Raw genomic sequence first — 19,070 nt, forward strand, 5'->3', positions numbered from 1 at the left:
AATTTAATGGTTAATTTAAAAAAATAAAAAATAGAGAATGATGAAAAAATATCGAGGTAGATGTTCTTTTGCATATGTGGTCTTTAATGGATAACTTGTTCACTTGTCATATTGTCCATTTAGACCAATGAAGACATGACAACTATATTTTGATACACATGCCTATTAGTAAATAATTTTGCCAAAAAACTTATATAAAAGAAAAAAGATGGGTAAAAATCTACGCGACCACCCTCCATCCCCACAAAAGGAGTCCGTGAATGGTGACTTCACCCCCATAAAAGGGGCAGTGGGGGTGGCTCCACCCCGTCCACCCGACAAAAAATATTAGTGTAGTGGAGATATATCATTATTCGTTATAGAGGACTAGTTCCATCTTCACCTAACTCACAAGAGAAAGTAAGGGTTTTCAAAAAGAAATTTGATTTTCTTTTTAGGTTATCATACTCAGCTGGATTAAACTATCATTTTGTTTAAAAAAACTGCACTCCCCCTTAGTCAAAATTGTTTTAAAAAATTGTAAAATGACGAAAATATTACAAGTTTAAAGACTAAATTTACATAAATACCATTAAAATTATTATTATTATTTTTTAGAAAAAAAGGTTTTTTAAAAAATGATACCCTGAGTGTGGTGACCAAACCACCCCTAGGTATCAACATTTAAAAATAATAAAATATTATTTTAATAAATAAAAAAATGTACATATTTAACAAAGAGAAGAAACACGTGTGAATTTTAAACCAAGGTTGCGCGGGTTTGCGATTCATACAATAAACCGTTTTTTTCTCTCATAGTTCCAATACTCAACAAGGCTCTCCCTTTTCTTTCCACTTCTCTCAAATCTCTCTCTCTCTCTCTCTCTCTCTCTCTAGAGCTTTCTTTTCAGCTTCACAAATGGCGAATTTTGAAACAAGATACAGAGATCCGACGGCTCAAAATCCATCAAAGCTTACCAACTCAGGTTCCTTTTCCCTCGCAATTCAATGCTTTGTTATTATTCTGTTTGGCTCCATTTCGTTCCAGTTGCGCACTGTTTGGCTCCTCAGAAACCGTAGAACCAGAAATCAAAATTTGACTACGAATCTCACGGCTACTTTGTAAATGAAAAGGAAAACGCAATCGGTTGTCGAATTTAAAAAAATTCAGTTCTGTTTTTTTTGTCAAGAGTCAAATTCATTCTCTCTCTTTGTTCTCTATCAGATTCTCTCAGCATCTAAAGAGAGCATTAAATTCTGTTTGGTTCCTGAGAAGATCCGCAGGAATAATTGTGCCTGATAAATTCAGCAAGTTATTTATACTGTTCAATTTCTTAGGAACCAAACGGAGATTTGCTGCTTTTAGTTCAGTAACAATTTTTTTGCAAAATATTTGAAACATGTAAAAATATAGTGAGAGATGTTAAACATCATAAAATTTCCATGACCTTCTTCCACAACATGATCATAGTTTTCCGCATCATTGCTTAAAAACAAAGAGGCTTAGAATTTTTTCTAGCTAAACAATAACGATAATAATTTTTTTTGAATTTTGCATATTTAGCTCATGATCTTTAGTAATTTTTTAACATGAGAGATTCTGTGTAAAGATTTGAAGCTGATCACTGTGAGTTGCATTAAACATTTGGTGTGGCATTCATTTGTATGTCTTTTTGAAACGGCGTAGTTTGAGCCAGTGTTTGTTTGACTACTGCAGGTTGTGGTGGGGTTTGTATGATGCGCACCACATGGAGAAATGAACAACACCCATCTTTCATAAATTTTGTCTCCTCCTTCCTCAGTGCAAATTCTTTCCGCCTGAATTTTGTCCCAATCGCCCCGGTATATGCATCTATTTTGCTTATATTCTGAGTAAAGTTGGCACATTATTGCTCATTTGGGCGGTTTTATTTCTAGGATTTCATCTTCAATTGTGGGGGTTTGTCAGTGGCATTCGTGTTTGTGACAAACTTGGATTCCAAATTCATCTCACCAGTGTTCAGCAGGTATATCCATGCTGTTGTAGATTTTGAACCTCTTGCCTGGTTGAATGCTTAATCTGATCAATTCTATGCAGAGTTAAGAAACTGAAGGGGCAATTTGCAAATCTCTATGTTGTTGTCATCCTATCAACCAAGGAACAATATGATTTGTTTGTTCGCTCTTACTTCAAGTGAGTCATATGAAACTTATTATGTCATAATTGATTTATTTTGGGGCATTTGACTGATTTTAAAGAACTTGGATTTGTTTGGCTCTGTGAAAGATACGGCATGGAGCTTGGTAAGCCAACCTTTGTGCCTGTGCAAGGCTTGGAGATGGGCTTTGAGAAGATTGTCAAGATAGCTCTCTCTCGTGGGTGTAAGTAAGAGAGCTTATCATTTGAAGTTCGGTTGAATGGATTCCTCCCAAGTGATTTCCCTAAATAAACATGTAAATTGCAGTGTGCAAACAAACGGATGTCATAGCAAAATTGAAAGCTGAGGTCAGTTGATTAGAACTATTCTCTTGCTTTTATTTTGTACTCAAAATTAAATATCTAAATTACCATTCATTGTTTTTTCAAGATGCACATAAGTGCGCGTTTATCTTCTCTTGTTTTGTGAAGAGGAAACGCTCAGTGCAGGGAATGGACGCTTTCCTTAGAGTTGTCACATCCATACCAAGCATTGACAATCATGATGCGAATGCGGTAATTTTAACCCACTATAATGAAACCAACTTGTTCAAACATATTCAATAACTATATGGTCGTGAAAACCAGAGTTCCAAATTTATCACCATGGTTTTGGATCCTTAAGAGTGTGTTTGACATTATGATTTCACATACAAAAGGTACGATTTTAAACCAAATTGCAAAGGTAGTCTCTAGAAAATCAAACGTTGTATATGATGTCATGTTATTTAAAATTAAATGGCGTGGCAACATATTCACCCGCGGTATCACATACACCATTATATCTATAGAATAAAATTTTGGCCATTTTCACTTGAAATTGAGAGGATCCTATTCCTCTCCAAAGTCCTCTGCAAGACTTTAATTTATTTGCTTCTAAGTGGTCTGTCAAAGAAAGTAAAGTATGATTAATGATACAAAAAAGTCCATACAACTTATTAGAAGGATCCTGATAGGCTCATTCCTGCATATCCTCTGGCATATAATGGGCCTGGCATCATCTGCAAATCTTTTGCAACCATTACCTAATGGTTGGATAGTTTCTCACTGTTTCTGTTTATTCATTCATATGATGTGCTCATTGAGGTTTTCTGGACTTTCTTATCCTGACATTTCTCTGCAGCTTCATCAAGCGATTGGTTCGGTTGAAGCAATTGCAAAGGCATCGAAGGAGTACATTCTGGAAAACACCGACCTTTCAGCTGATAAGGCAGAAACAATTTCTAGGTTTTTCAGAGATCCAAAGTTTTACCTCTGCCCCAAGTTCAATACATCATAGAAAGAACTTACTTGAATGAAATTTTGAAATATTTTGTCAGGCAGTCTTAGAGGTGATATTTTTTACTAGATGACCCATAGAATATTGCAATTTGAATATGAAGATTAATAGTTGTTGGTTAAATCAGCAGCTTGGTTGTTTGCATTACTGTAATAGAATTACCTCGCAGAAAAAAAAAGTTTTATTAAATTACCAATATATCCCTGCTAGACCAAAAGGATGGTCACATGGCATTAGCCATTATGTACTCGAGAAAGGAAAAGAGCAGTAACGGAACCTATTTTCTTAAAAACTACTCTTTTCCAGTGGCCAAAATGCTTCCTACAGTTGCACCTCCTGGTTTTAAAGCCACTTCGTAGATCAACCTATAGTACCCATAAAATAACAGTGGCATACAAAGGATCTATTAACTACCACATGTCCAACAGGAGAAAAAAAAAACATAACTTAGAGGGCCTGAAGGACATGGACTACGGCCTTGTGAATGAATGTTACTACGATGGAGCACCAAGGTAAGAGGCAAGCCGCAATACGTCGCTGAATATTCCACCAGCCGTGACTTCAGCCCCGGCACCCGGTCCTCGGACTATCAAAGGCTGGCTTTTGTATCTTGTTGTGGTAAAAGCAATAATGTTATCTGATCCAGAGAGTTGTGCAAATGGATGATCTTTCTTGTATCTTTGCAGCTTCACTAGACCTTTCTGATTAACCACATCCACAACCCCGACGTATCTCAAGACCTTGAAATATATCACAAGCTCATCAGGAACAGAGGGAAAATACTTTAAAAAAAAGCAGAATTAGAGAAAAATAAAATAGAAGGCACCATCAACATCAATGGTAGCAAAAATCCAAAATTGTGTAAATAACAAATTATAAAAACTAACAACTCTAATGGATGCTTTTTTTTTTTTTTTTGCACGAATGATAGGACACTCAAATGCTATATGATCCCAGGGGATGCCAAAGTGAGAGTTTAACCAGTTCACTTCATTCAACATTTAGAGAGACTAATTACACCTATAAACCGTGATCATTTAAAATGGCTGGTTAGTTTAGCAATAACATCCGGCTACCCTTTTGAGTAGGTTCAAACAAGTAGTGTCTTAAAGATACTCACTTCCCCTGCATCCTCGGCAACCTGTCGATTGTTGGTCATGTCCTGATCGTACTGTGGCAGTTGTTGCAAAAATTCCTCAGCTGAAGCACTAGCCTGCAGCAAAATCATAGGGATATCCATATCAAAGGTGTATTTATGTACTCGGTAAATCGCTCTATGGTTGACAAAGATAGTTCTTACTCTTAATGGTTCAGGCACAAGGTTTTGAACGGGAATATCAGATAGTTCTAGCTTTAAACCAGACTCCCTAGCAAGGATTATCACCTGCGACAGATAAAAGAAATGAGACAGTTAACAGTTAAGTTTGGGGTTGTAATTAAGTATTATTAAGCAGCAAAAAAAAAAAAAAAAAAAACGGCATATGCTGACAACAGGCCTCTTCAATCAGCAGCCACAATTTTGTATTCAATACAATGGGGACATACCAGCTACCAGGCTAGCTCAAGCTCACCCATGGTAGAAAGTTGAAACATCAGCAGTAGGAAAAGGGCAACAAGTTAACTATATTTTTCACAAAAGAAACTTTGAAATTTGATTGTTAGGTTAAGCTAAGTGGCTCTGCCTGGAACATAATCAATTTTTTAGACACTTGATCGAGCTGCTCCCAAAGGGATATCCAAGGGATGGTGTAGATTCAATGCACCTTTTTGACATTTAGCAATAAGTGGTGGCAAACAACGTACAAAATTCTGTTCCATTTAAAATGCAGCTGACAACAATTTTTTTTTAAAAGTAATTGCAAATTCATTAAAAAGCGCAAAGGCGCAACCCAAGTATACAGCAGACAACAAATTAAATAGATAATACCTTTCTAGCAACATCTGTTCCAGACAGATCATCCCTTGGATCTGGCTCGGTATAACCGGCTTGTTTTGCTTCAGCCACCACCTCACTGAAAGCTCGTTTACCAATAAAGTTGTTGAAGATGTAACTCAAAGTCCCACTGCAATAGCAAATAAAATATAAGTATCTGGTACACATCTAACCATCAATACTTTTTGTCTTAAAAAGCGCATTAGGTTTCTCTTTTTCTTTTCTTTTTCCTCAGTCCAGGGGAAGGGTGGGTGATGTTTGACACTGTTCACATTGAATCCCTACCTTCAAAATCTAAAAGACGAAGAAAAAGGGAAAAGGGATACTACATAACAAAACCTGAAGATGCCTTCAATGCGCAATATTTTGTCCCCAGTTTCTAGAAGACCTCGTAAAGTGCTAATGATTGGAAGACCAGCTCCAACAGTAGCCTCATAGAAGTAATGTGTATAGGATTGCCGTTGAAGAGCTCTCAGCTTCAAGTACTGGAATTGGACAGCAAAGATGTCACAATAGACACAACATGAATAATTATAAGGAAAAATATGGAATATATTATTGTAGTAATTATCACTTTCTTTTTTTCTAGTATACAGGTCTCTCACTTAGACGAATTGGTTTACCCTTGTGATTTCATTTCTATTGGAATTTCGTTTTTTATCATGTATGAGAACCTCTGAGCACTTATGGAAGATTCCTTAAAGTTCAAATCTTGGCTTTATATTGTTGATACAATATAAGAAACAACTCATCCTGCAAGTCTATGACATCAAATTACTGATATTACCTGATCAAGTGGTCCTGAATTCGCCTTTTTATTAGGGGTAATTACGTGAATTCCTTTCCTCAACCAATCATAATAATGACTCGCAACGACAGAGTCAGCTGTGCAGTCTACCAAAACAGTATTTGGAATAAAATGATTCCCATGCACATGTTGAGTGAATTTCTCCAAATCAGCCACTTCTCCTTTTTCCTTTTGAAGTTCTCTCCATCTAGATAGTTCAATACCCCTACAACCAGAAATGATACAGATTCAAGATTAATAGTCATAGAGTGAAAAATGGCTGAATCACAATGAATCAAACAGGCAACAGGAATCTAGTTAATCCACAAACAAGTCCAAGCATACGTTAAAGCACAACATTTACTCATTTTTAAGCACAAAATTCGGTAGTAGGCATTCATTAGACTCGGAGGAGAGTTTATTCTTAGTATCAAATTTTGAAGAGAAAAAACCATTTTTTTCCTTTGTTCACTAGAATACAGAGCCAGGTGAGAAGCTAAATGCACTTAAAGACTGCTTTGTAAGAACATTAATGCCAATAGCTATAAAACCAATAACATGCATTGGACAAGAAGAAGCATTTCTCACCCTGGCTGAAATCATGCCATAATGGTGGTCAGGGGTTCCAACAATTTGCTGTAGCATGTGCTCCAAATGGAAATTTGGATATATCTTTTCTTTTTAAAAAAAAGGTAAAAAATTCGGATGTCATATATCTATTCTCAGAAGTTCTATAATGTCAAGCAGAGGCTTTAAAACATAACTGCTTTCAATGGCAAAAACAGTAAAATATATTACAGATGTGCATGTCTATCTTTTGTAACAGCACCTTTATGATCATCTTTAAAAGGGAAATTATGTCACATAACCCTCATGCTTTCACCTTTTTTTATAGTAAAATCTCAGTTTCAATTTCATGAAATCAAGTCTCGTGCTTTAGGCATTTGTAAATCGAGACCTCTATTAATGTTTTCCATAAAATAGATAACAAAAAGGGCATGAAAATACAATTGTGCCCCTCAAATAATAAAAAAAATTAATGTGTTATTTAGTTTAGCCTCAGTACTGGGCAATGCCATGAGGCTGTAGTGACAGGATTGAGATTTCAAGAGACAGCAATGCCAAGGAAAACTAATGGAATAAGGCAGAATGTTGGACTTGAATCCAGAAACAAGAACCAATTAAATAGAGTTCAAGTCAACCAAGTAATTCAGGTGCTTTTTAAGTAGGCACTTAGTTCAGCCTATACTGACCAAAAACTAAAATGCTCAAAATGAAGGTTCCTTCCATACGATGCATTCTATAACACATGGAGCCTGTGCAAGCAGAATTGTCTGGGGTGTTCAGAGATTTCTTTTAAGGCTTCGTTTGTCATATTGTATGCTGTTTTGGATGAACTTCTCAACATGGGTTACAATGTTACATTTTGGCAAAACAGGAAAAGCAAAGGGGGCCATGCTCTACTCAAACAACCATTCCCATTTTTGAATTTACTTGATACAAAGCTTTTGAAAGTAAGAAATTTAAATTCAAAGTTTTTCACTTACACATCACTCAAAAGCATTGTCCTTGAGCCAGTGATTCCCATAACACGCAGATCAATATTAAATTCTTCCTTAAGGACTGCTGCCTGCACCCAAAAAAAGAAAAAAGGAAGTCTTAAATAAATGAATGACATAAAAATTAAAACATCTTCAAGTTCAGCAATTCAACAGCCTTAAGATTCATAACTTTAAAACCCAAACCACTGACTACGCAAGAGACCAAAAAAATAATAAATAAATAAAGAAGCATTATTATGCCTTGAATTCACCCCCCTAACTAACGAAAAAAGAATTAAGGTTAAAACTGCTCTAATTTTAATATAATAAGCTCAAAAGTTATACATATATGAGATAACCTAAAAGTATACCGTAAATGTGAATTTATTTCATGTTGCCAGATGTTCTATTCAAATATATATGAAAAATCAAGGTAATTTAATGTCCAAAAATAATATGACATGGTATGAGGCATGCTAACACATATAAGTGAAAGATGGTAGGAAAAAATGATGAAGAATATGAGAAAATTTATCCAAAAAAAAAGAGCACCTGATCACTTAGCTGCTCAAGTAATGTGCTACCAATCAATCCAGGTCCAATAATGCCCATTGCTATGGTGGTTCTTGAAAGATAAAATCTAGAGTGGACAGCTCTTAGGGCCTTTATACAATCTTCTCGCTTGACTACTACAGTAATGTTGTACTCAGAACAACCTTGAGCTATAGCACGAACATTAATGTTTGCCTGCATTGTTTGAATTAAGAAAAGAGTTGGACTTTGTCATGGAAATTTGAGAAAATTGAATAATGAGCATAACTTCACTCATGAAAACAAGTACCCAAAAAAAAAAAAACAAAAAAAGTGAAAAAGAGAAAAGCCCAATGCTGTAGTGCAACTTCATCAATGATTTCTCACAAATCACTTGTTTGAGCACACAGATCAAATAAGCCTCAAATTTCAAAGATGACAAAAACACATACAGAATTACATTAAAAAATAACAACCATAAATCAAGACAACTATCATATTGATTCATGCAAACATGGATGACACACTAACCTTCGCCAGTGCATTGAAAAGGGTGGCGCTAACACCAGGAGTACTTGCCATTTTCTGGCCAACAGCTGCCAAAATGCTACAGTTTGGGATGACTGCAACCTGAGCAAGGTAATTAAAATAGACAAATAGGAATTCAGAAAACTATAAACAAATACAATCAAGAATATAAGCATTCATATCATATCAAAAAAAATTTAAAAAAAATATATAGAAAAGCATTGCTCTGAGACTAAATTTCTAAAAGGGACTCAGCTAAGAAAGAATTATCATATGATAGTGTGTCAAACAAATGTGAACATAATATAAATATGTTGATGGCAAGCACTTAATGAAGGAACAAGCACGAATGAGCCCATCACCATATCATACTTAAGAGTGATAAACACAGAAATATAGTATCCAAACCAGGGGAAGCATCTGTGTCAGTTTAATCCACTTAATGTGACCACAATGATTATTATTGTTTTAAATGAATAAAAAATCAATGATGATAACAAAGAAGGAACACCAAAATTTTACCAATACTTAACAGTATATCCAAGTTGCAAGTTCTTAAGTATTTGCAAGCCAAAAAAAGGTACAGGAAGAACAAGAAAGTATGTTCAAGTTTAGAGTCTTAGACACAGAACCAAGGGGGAAACTCAAAAACCAATGTTCGAACGTTAATTTCCACATTAATAAGCCAAGTGTTAAATAGTTCATAAGCCATTAAGGTAGCACTCGAGCTCACAAGTTTAGTTTAAGAAAAAAAAAACTGACAAAAAAAAAAAAAAAAGATAAGACTGACACAAACAGGCAAAGGAGTAAGTGATCAACTAAGAGACCTCATGGCTTTCCTTACATGGTCAAAGAAATGGGGCAAGCTCTATTTTATTCCGAGCACTCAATATAAGTGAATACATTTATGTAGAACAATGCATCATGGTCATGGAATTGGAATGATACCCACCCATTTGCTACTAAAATGAGGATACATGTTTTTTCTTTTTTTTTCTAACTCCGATAATTAGACAATTTCAAGTACCAAGTGTGATAGTTTTTGAAACCAAAATGGTTATTTGATAATGGTCCAAAGCACACGTACTAAAATAGCATTTAACCCCTTTTTTAATTCAGTGTAAGAGTTTTTTATTTTATTTCATTTTTTTAATAATTTTGAAGGATAGTTTGGTAAGAAATGTTCAAAAGTAGTCACGTGCAGCGCAGGTGACTACTTTTCCATCTATTTTGACACCAATTACTAACGGGTTGGCTTATTTGACAAGGGTTGGTAGTTCAAGGGGTCCAAATGTCACTTTTTAAAGTTTGGTAGCATAAGAGTAAAGGTGCTAATAGTTCAGGGGCTAAAGTATATTTTCCCCCTTTTTATAAGTAATTGAAATTCATTAAAATCAAATGGCACACCTAAGTACACGAAGTATACAAGAAAAACACCTAACCAGAACAAAAAAAAAAAAAAAAAAGGGCAAAAGCATCATGAAAGCTATAATTATGAGAACAATCACAGGCAACCATCCAAAGGAAAAGGGTATTAATAAAGGTCTTTAACTCTGCCACCGTCCTTTCACTGTCTTCAAAGCTTCGGAAATTTCTCTCTCCAAATACACCTCAACAAGCAAAGCAGAATCATCCTCCAGAAAGCTTCGCTTTGAGGACTACCAAACTGCCATCTCCAACAAGCGAAGAGATATCTCACTCAATGAGGCATGGCCCAAGCTAAACCGAACAAACTGAAGATAAGAGTTCCATTAGGCACTAGCTGTTTCACAATGAAGTAAAAGGTGGTCAACGATTTCCCTACTCTTCTTACACAAGCAACACCAATCTACCACAATGATATGTCGTTTCCTCAAGTTATCCAAAGTGAGGATCTTACCAAAAGCAGCCGACCAAACAAATAAAGCCACTCTCAAATGGGCCTTACTCTGCCAAATACATCTCCAAGGAAAAGGAATGTTGTCATGCGGGCTTAAGACATTATAGAATGTTCTTACATCAAACAACCCTTTCTTGGAGGGGTTCCAACAAAACTTGTCTACACCATCTTGTTTTTAACTAATGAAATACAACTGATCGAAGAACAAAATAAAGAATTCTAATTCCCAATCATGCACTGCTCTTATAAAATTAATGTCCACTCAAGAGAGCCATTAAGGAACTAAAGATAATCTGCCACAAAAGCATCCCTTAAGCAAGCAATGCTAAACGATTCCAGAAACACTTCCTTAAGGGATTGCTCCCCACACCACACATCATGCCAAAAACTAATCTTAGAGTCGTCACCCACCTCAAATCTAGTAAATCAAGAACACTCCTCCCCAACCTCTGCTACTGAATTTCCAGAGACCCACCCCATTATAGAATCTTTGAATCAATTAAACCAAAATTCTCATTGCTACTAATACAATAGTAGTACAAATTCATGCCACACAAAATTACTACAATACTATCAATTCTTTTTTTATATATAATTAATTTCATTGATGAGCACATAGGGGTGAAACACTATCAATTCTAAGTAGCTTATCACCACCTTGGACCTACCTCACTGAAATGTTTGCCTCCAACTTATCTCCTCAAATAAAATCGCCAACTCCTAACCATTTCCCTAGCAATCCCCCAAGTATGATGACACATACTAGATCGGTGACCAACCCAAGAAACCTTCCAAGTTTGATGAATCCTTGACAACATACTAATGATGATTTTCTATGGAAAAAACAAAATAAACCACAATGCACCCTAACATGCAAAATAAAAAATAAAGTTTCGTCCAGTAAATTTTAAATAGTTTCTTAAACGTTAAATCTCCTATAATTAGGCCAAGAAGTATAAATCAAAGTTAATCACCTGAGATAGACGCCCAGCATCCAAAGCTTGACGAAATCTAGACTTTAATGCCTCAGCAACAGCTTTTACTTCCTTCTCAGGCACAGCAAAGCACACAGAATGCTCGCTACTAGCCTAAACACCCAATTAATGAGCATCATCAATGTTGTACAATTTCAAACTACAATAAAATTGAAAAGAGAAGACCGAGGAACCTGAGATATCATAATAACATTGGCTCCCACATCTTTTACAGCACCAAAAATAGCATGAGCTGTACCTGGAACACCAGCCATTCCAGTTCTGGGAAAAGTGAACAATGAAGAGTTAGAAGGAATGTTATAAATGGGGATAAAAAATAAGTACAGGACATTTTTATGTATAAATATAAGACATTTATAAAGACAAAGAAATAGGCAGCAACAATCACTGTGATCCATGGCTCACCCCTCAACATTTACAAGGGCCAAGTTGTCTATCGTTGCAAATCCTTTGACAAGAGACTCCACATTTGGGGCGCCTTCTTTGTCATTGAATAAAGGGTGGCAAATCTTCGTTCCAGGAGCAGAGAGGTTGAAAATATTCCTTATTATAATTGGAATGCTATATTGCATCACTGGAATTATGGTGCGAGGGTGTAATACATTTGCCCCAAAATATGACTGCACTTTTTTGAAGTTAATGTTAAAAATGTGCATTTAGAAATTCTCAACAACTTTGAGAGATGTGTGGTCAAGCTCACCATTTCCCAGGCCTCTTGATAAGATAGTGTCCTCAGAATCACTGCCTCACTAACTGCAGAAGAGATGATCCTCAGCATTGAATCAAACCCACATTAATGTTGCTTTAGAACATTCCAGAAAAGCATTGTTCCATTATTAGAATGATTTTGCAAGCAACATAGCTAGAGATAGATCTCTTGTAAACATTTACAACCATTGATAAATTCTCAAGTATACATTCTAAAATACAAGTAATTGGTAACATGGAAGACAAACATCAAATGAGGGCCAGCACAAACCTTTTCTGGGATCTGCACTGTAAACACCATCAACGTCTGTCCAAATTGTGACTTGACCAGCCCTGAATAGAGCACCCATGATAGCTGCAGAGAAGTCACTTCCATCTCTCTTCAAGGTAGTAGGAATGTTTTGCAATGTGCTAGCAATAAAACCAGTTGCAATGATTATCTTAGACGGATTTTGGGAATACCATTTCTCGAGTCTTTTGTCAGATTCTACGTAGTCAGGATCAACTTGATCAGTACTAGTAGGATTTACAATAAGGACTTCCCTTGTATCCATCCAGTTGCAGTCCACTCCATTCTGCAGAAGAAAAAAGAAAATGAACGCAAAATACAACAGGTATATACAAGATAATTGGAAAAGTTACATTTAGCAGACACTTTAAATAATGAGCAAACAATAACCAGACCTTTCTAACAACAGATGACAACATCTGAGCAGACCATAGTTCTCCATGTCCTACAACAAAATCCACAAAAGATTCTGTTGTATGACCAGCTGCAAGTCACAAAGCATGGAAGTCAATATTATATGTAGAATCCCTAACTTGGGAGCTTACCCAATATGAACCAAAAATCAATAGTTGTATGGTATGAGTGTGCATGCAGGTCAGTAAATGAAATCAGAAAATGACAAATAAGAAGGAATCATTTACAAACAGCTAAAAGTTGCAGCAAAATAGCAACATCTTTTTGGTAAGTGCAATATCAAACTGTACTTTAAGCCAAAGTCATGAACCAAGAATTAAGAGTGCATCTCTTAAAGTTCAAAGCATATATTATTATTGGACTAGCAAGAACATTGCATATCTAATACTAAAAGTTTGACTAAGGTGTAATACAGAGAAATGCCAATGTACCTAGAGATATAACCCAAAGAGCACAATCATTACCATTAATTCCATACATAACCCAAAGTGCACAGTCAAGTTGCAATTTGAGCTTCTTAGAATCACTTATAAAAGCCCAGTCTCCCGTACTCAAATCCTTGACGTTCTCATCAGGATCCACATTATGTGGTGTCACATGGCATTATTAGGTTGCTTTACTACCATTTGTAACGATCTAGGGAAAACGCCAGCCAAAAGGATTAGTCAAGTTGTAATTAGAGCTCCCTAAAATCACTTATAAAGGCCAGTCTCACACCTAGTAAGGAACCAATGTGAGACTTAACACCTATGAGCACCTTTATAATCTACTCACTCAATTTAGACAATCAAGCCACTCAATTTGGGCAATTCATCTTCCCAGCATGGGACAAACTTTCTAAGTATCACAATATACATCCTTAATGCAAGTCAAAATTCAACTCACAGAGAAAAAAAAAAAAATCCTCTTTTTCTGCATTCAGCTCTATCAGAAGCCATATCCTTCATCACAATTTCGACTAACATGTTTTTTTTAATACACCTATGAAGTATTGTCCATAGCAGAATTCCAAGGTTATATCCTAACATTAAAGGTGTGTTCAATACACATCCCGCACTATTGAAGAAGAACTAGATTCATCTTAAATGTAGTAAAAGAAGCCATAAAAGTTTTTTTTTTTTTTTTCTTTTCTTTTCTTTTCTTTTCTTTTTTGCTTGGTAATTAACTTACGAGTCCGATGGGATTTGTATATTCTAAGTTTAAAGTATGTGCTCTTTAAGATTCCATAAATGTAATAGAGATAGAATATCATACTTGCTTGAAAAGAGAACCAATGAAAAGGGAAAACAACTTCTCTCTGGCTAACACATGTCATGTCATGTCATGTAGCTAGTGGTACAAATATATATGATAATTATAAATATGAACTCCCTGACTATCTTGAGTTCACTGATAGATTCACGCCCACCACTTCCAAGAAACTCTATTCAGAATTGTGAATGAATTGGACAGCCACCAATTTCAAGATGTTCACCACCAACAAGAAATGAATAAACAAATAAATAAGAAGCAATATCAAGATAACATGACAGATCCAGTTGCATATGAGCGATTATGATACAGGCTTGGTTCCAATCTTTAAGCTGAATAGTACAATATCAGGCATGGGTTTGAAATATAGTACATTATTAAGAGGATAGGGGTTAGGCCCAAAAATTATATTCTCACACACACACACATGTAAATACCAAGAGAGAGAGAGATAAAGTCTCATACCTATATATATCGCACGAAGCATTGCTTTAAGGTTACTGATGTCATGATGCAACCGTGATAAGAAACTAGCAAGATCATCCCCATCTAGTAGGTCAAGTGCAGTTGATTTGTGCTTCTCTAAGACAGCATCCAATGCAGATATATAGGACTCATCCCGTGATTGAGCTTTGTCAATGAGGTCATACATCATATCTGTGACTTTTGACATTGCAGAGACAACCACTAACTTCCTTTCTGAATCATCGTTAACAATAATATCCGCTACATTTTTAATTCTTTCAGAGCTTCCTACGCAGGTACCACCAAATTTATGAACAGACCATGTGTCACCTTTGGGGAGCTGTACCTTTTCCGCAGATTCATCCAGTAAAACATCTAACAGTGCATGGAGAGGAAGGTATGACAGACAAAACTTTACAGTTATGTTCAACAAGATCATAAGCAAAGTTCAAATATGCTATGACACAGAGGGCAGATAACGAACCTCTAACTGAAGTAAAAATGTGGGTATTTGATGTCCCTCTGCTTTCCCACCGAGAAACAAAACTCATTCTGATAAAATTAAAATAAATAAATAAATAAAAAGCTTCATAAATATATAAACAGCATAATAGTGGGAGACAATATTTGAAGAAAACCTAGAGGGTAAACTTTGATTGACACTGGATATCTACGAAGTAGAAACATTATAAAAAAACGAAAATTAAAAAATTAAAGGACATGTGAGGAGGTAACAATGCAATCCACATAAGATACTAAATTTCCTATCTGAACAGGAAGATATTGTTCAAATAAGAAATTGCAGCAACCCAATAGTATGAATGATTGGACAATACAAATAAAATTATGAAGCATACGCAAAACATGCTACAACCTGTTTATTAAGTATTGGTACTATCACTAATCATACACCATGGAATTAAAACTTTGAAATTCATTCATAATTGAATATTGTTCAAATAAAGAAACCTTTTCTGCAACTATATGGAGAAACCACTAGTGGTTTTCCAAAATAAATAAGGTATTCTGAAAATTTCTAATCCCGCAGGGTGCATGAGTTAAATTAATGAGCAATATGTGTGTCTGTGTCTGTGTACGTACATTAAGGAAGATAGACCAACCCTTTCTCTTTTCCAGCATAACCAACTTTTAATCAATTTCTTAATCAAACCTCACTAGTCTCCCTCTCAGTCCCCAAAATCAAATTCAACCACTCTTGGACACACAACTTCAACTCAAGTATTCTCTCATGGTCATTATTCAGTGCGAATCCTGGGAATGAAGATCTAGATACAGTCCTTATTTTAAAACTCAACTCAACTCAACTAAGCTTTAAAACCAATCAAATTGGTGCATATGTAGCTTTTGGCAATTGATAGGGGTCGGGCCAACATTCTATCCTATTCAAAATTATACTCTTTGTTACCTTCCTATTTATCATTACATTTCTCATATCGTCCTCTGATGTTGTTTGCGGCCTCCCTCGACCTCCTTTCATTGTGTGAACTGAAATAAATTATTCTTTCTCATTTTGCAAAAAGAAGCCGCTCTCAAGAACCAACCCTGTACACTTGCTCTTCATAGCCAAAGACTTATACCATTGCATCAGACAATGGCGCCCAAGTATTATCCCATCTCCTACATGAATTCAGCTCTAGCTATGGTCAGATTCCATACTGCGATAAACTGATTGCATGAGGCGCATGCAAGTAACCATAAAAAAACACAGCCAAGCCATCCAACTATAACGCTTATATCTAAAATTGAACAAACAACAACTTCAATCCCGTTTGGTTGGTGAGAAATTGCAGGAAAATAAACCAAACCCAAACCCAAACTTGAGATCTTTTTCTTAACAATCTCTTCATTCATTTGCTTCACTTTCTCGGGAACCAGACAGAAAATAAAGCTGGAAAAGCAACGAAGGAAGGTGAAAGAAAAGTGAGCATACCTGCAAATAGGGGAGCGGCGAGGAAGGGGGAGTGCACGGCATTGCGATTGGCAGATCTTCTTAGGCTTCGCGTGGTGAGGCAATGACTTCGGAGAGAGAATGTGCGGCGAGTGAGAGATCGCAGCTGAGAGCGAGGCCATGGCTGCGCTACGAGAGAAAGAGAGAGAGAGAGAGAGAGAGAGAGTCTGGATTCTGACTCTGTGTATTGGCGGCTTTTGTATATGAAAATGATTCGGCTCCACGAATGGGGATCACATCAATTATCAAACAATTTGGCAGTTTCCTAATTCAGATGGGAATTTAATTGTCTAAATAAAATTTAATTTACTTTCCTATTTATTAAAATTTAACTGTGCAAATAAATTTAAAATTATTTGATTATTTACAGGTCAATTTCATATCTTTCTTATTAAGAATTTGGTCAATTAATTATTATAAAAAGACACTTCACTCCAGGCAGATATTATTCATTTGCTAAAAGTTTTGCTATTATTTTTAAGGAAAAAATATAATTTGGCCACCCAAACTATCAGTTATTTTTATTTTAGCCTCTTAATATTCAAAAAGTGATAAAGTAACTTCCTAAACTACCAAACAGTTACAATTTGGCCATTTTATTAGTCATTATCGTCAAATAGGATGAAAAATTCAAAACTATGTCGTTTTGACAAGGTTAAGTTACTAAAATGTCATTTTGATAAAAATAAAAAAAAAATAAAAAAAAATAAAAAAAAAATCCCACAAAACGACGTCGTTTTGAGAGAAAAAAAAAAAAAAAAAACGGTGATTTAGGGGTGGCCAGAGAGCCACCCTCAGGCCATGGGGTGTCCAACGAGCCACCTCTAAACCACCGTTTTTTTTTTTCTTTTTTCTTTCTTTCTTTTCCTCAAAATGACGGTGTTTTGGGGGCATTTTTTTAATTGATTTTTTTTTCAAAATGGCATTTTAGTAATTAACTTTGCTAAAACGACATAGTTTTGAATTTGTCATCCTATTTGACGGTAATAACTAACGGAGTGGTCAAATTGCAACTGTTTGGTAGTTTGAAGGTAACTTTATCACTTTTTGAATATTAAGAAACTAAAATAAAAATGACAAGTAGTTTGAGGAGCTAAATTATATTTTTTTCCTATTTTTAATTATATACTTCAGATATTATTATCTTAAATTTTATTATCGTAATTTCCGTTTTATTGGTAGAATTATAAATTATTGTACACAGGGTGAACCAATAGAATCTTGCCACGTAAGGTTCACTTATCAGCTATCAGAGTCCTTCACTCCGTGTCAGTAGCTCAGTTCGTGTTTTTTTTGTGTTTGTTGATGCTCTGCAATGGTCCTTTTGATGGTGACTCCACTTAAAAATAAATAAATATTAAAATTATAGTGAATCTTAATTCTTAAATATTTAATTGCTTTTTTAAAAAAAAAACTACTATTCGATATTCATTTACCATCCAATTAGGCACGTGTTTACGTTATTCTGCTCATGATTCTATTCGAATAATCGTACAAGTTGTAGTTTGAAATAATAGATTCCATCCATTTTGTTGAGAATCCATTAAAATTCACCCAATTGAGCAGATGGGGGGAGGAAGATGAATGTAGGGTACCTTTGGTGAGTAGAATAAATGTTTAAAATTGAATGATTAGTCTTTGTTTGGTTAAATTTGTATTCCTAAAAGTAATTATTTCTCGAGTTGAGGACTATTAAATTTTGATCCCTTTTAGAGATTTATGAACTTATAAAAGTCTAAAATGTAATGAAAATCAAATTAATACACCGATCACTGAACCAAGTGAGCTCGATTTGAAATAAGAAAAATGCTACGAGTCAATATTTTCTTCGTATTTGACCTATTTCATCTTATAAATCAACCATTAGATTTATGGACTTATGTGGATCATACATACATCAATTGTGGACTACACAAATCTAATGGCTGATCTATTGAATTTATAAAAAAAATATAAGCCAAATATTAAAAACTTATTAACCCATAGCATTTCTCTTGGAATAATTAGGTTGAGTCAAGTTTCACAAGTTTCTACACGAAAAATGTTAGTGATCAATATTTTCTCCATATTTGGTCAATCTCATTATATAAATCGACCATTAGATTTGTGGACTTATGTGAACCCCACATAAGTTAATGGTGAACTCCACAAATCTAATAGTTGGTCTATTAAATTTGTAAGAGAATATGGGCCAAATATAGAGAACTTATTAATCACTAACATTTATCTTTTTTGCACGGTCCTATTTAAGATAAGTTTATTGTGTTAATCAAAAAATGATGTAACTTGTAAAATCAACATTGAACTTATGATTGATCACTATTAAATTTTAATCGAATTGTAATT

The 19,070-nt window shown here is 35.1% G+C and overlaps 2 protein-coding genes across 2 annotated transcripts; one reads left to right on the top strand and one right to left on the bottom strand.

The window, feature by feature from the left end:
- The first annotated feature begins 898 nt into the window (after positions 1 to 898).
- On the top strand, positions 899 to 3,596 carry LOC132182050 (protein PARTING DANCERS). Its single transcript, XM_059595259.1, has 8 exons — positions 899 to 965; positions 1,697 to 1,821; positions 1,897 to 1,985; positions 2,057 to 2,152; positions 2,246 to 2,340; positions 2,424 to 2,464; positions 2,588 to 2,671; positions 3,279 to 3,596. The coding sequence occupies exons 1-8, from the start codon at positions 899 to 901 to the stop codon at positions 3,432 to 3,434; spliced, it is 753 nt and encodes a 250-aa protein (XP_059451242.1). The 3' UTR covers positions 3,435 to 3,596.
- Positions 3,593 to 16,943, bottom strand: LOC132181324 (bifunctional aspartokinase/homoserine dehydrogenase 1, chloroplastic-like). The gene is made up of 18 exons (XM_059594498.1): positions 16,707 to 16,943; positions 15,240 to 15,307; positions 14,756 to 15,130; positions 13,021 to 13,109; positions 12,608 to 12,911; positions 12,329 to 12,381; positions 12,034 to 12,248; positions 11,802 to 11,889; positions 11,608 to 11,721; positions 8,758 to 8,856; positions 8,248 to 8,442; positions 7,702 to 7,784; positions 6,155 to 6,380; positions 5,707 to 5,852; positions 5,362 to 5,497; positions 4,735 to 4,818; positions 4,555 to 4,647; positions 3,593 to 4,174 (listed from the first exon to the last, which is right to left on the bottom strand). Exons 1-18 carry the CDS (start codon positions 16,844 to 16,846, stop codon positions 3,929 to 3,931), a joined length of 2,754 nt encoding a protein of 917 aa, XP_059450481.1. The 5' UTR covers positions 16,847 to 16,943; the 3' UTR covers positions 3,593 to 3,928.
- Between the last annotated feature and the right edge of the window lie 2,127 nt (positions 16,944 to 19,070).

Source organism: Corylus avellana, chromosome ca5, assembly GCF_901000735.1.
Source record: "Corylus avellana chromosome ca5, CavTom2PMs-1.0".
Taxonomy (NCBI): Eukaryota; Viridiplantae; Streptophyta; class Magnoliopsida; order Fagales; family Betulaceae; genus Corylus; species Corylus avellana.

Bases quoted from the DNA above. Each gene is read 5' to 3' on its own strand.
- LOC132182050 (XM_059595259.1), top strand. From the start codon at position 899: ATGGCGAATTTTGAAACAAGATACAGAGATCCGACGGCTCAAAATCCA. The intron at 2,341-2,423 runs GTAAGTAAGAGA...TGTAAATTGCAG, and splicing joins GATAGCTCTCTCTCGTGGGT to TGTGCAAACAAACGGATGTC. The intron at 2,672-3,278 runs GTAATTTTAACC...ATTTCTCTGCAG, and splicing joins ACAATCATGATGCGAATGCG to CTTCATCAAGCGATTGGTTC.
- LOC132181324 (XM_059594498.1), bottom strand. From the start codon at position 16,846: ATGGCCTCGCTCTCAGCTGCGATCTCTCACTCGCCGCACATTCTCTCT. The intron at 6,381-7,701 runs GTAAGTGAAAAA...TTCTGGTTGTAG, and splicing joins ACAATGCTTTTGAGTGATGT to GGGTATTGAACTATCTAGAT. The intron at 4,819-5,361 runs GTATTATCTATT...TATCTGTCGCAG, and splicing joins GAACAGATGTTGCTAGAAAG to GTGATAATCCTTGCTAGGGA.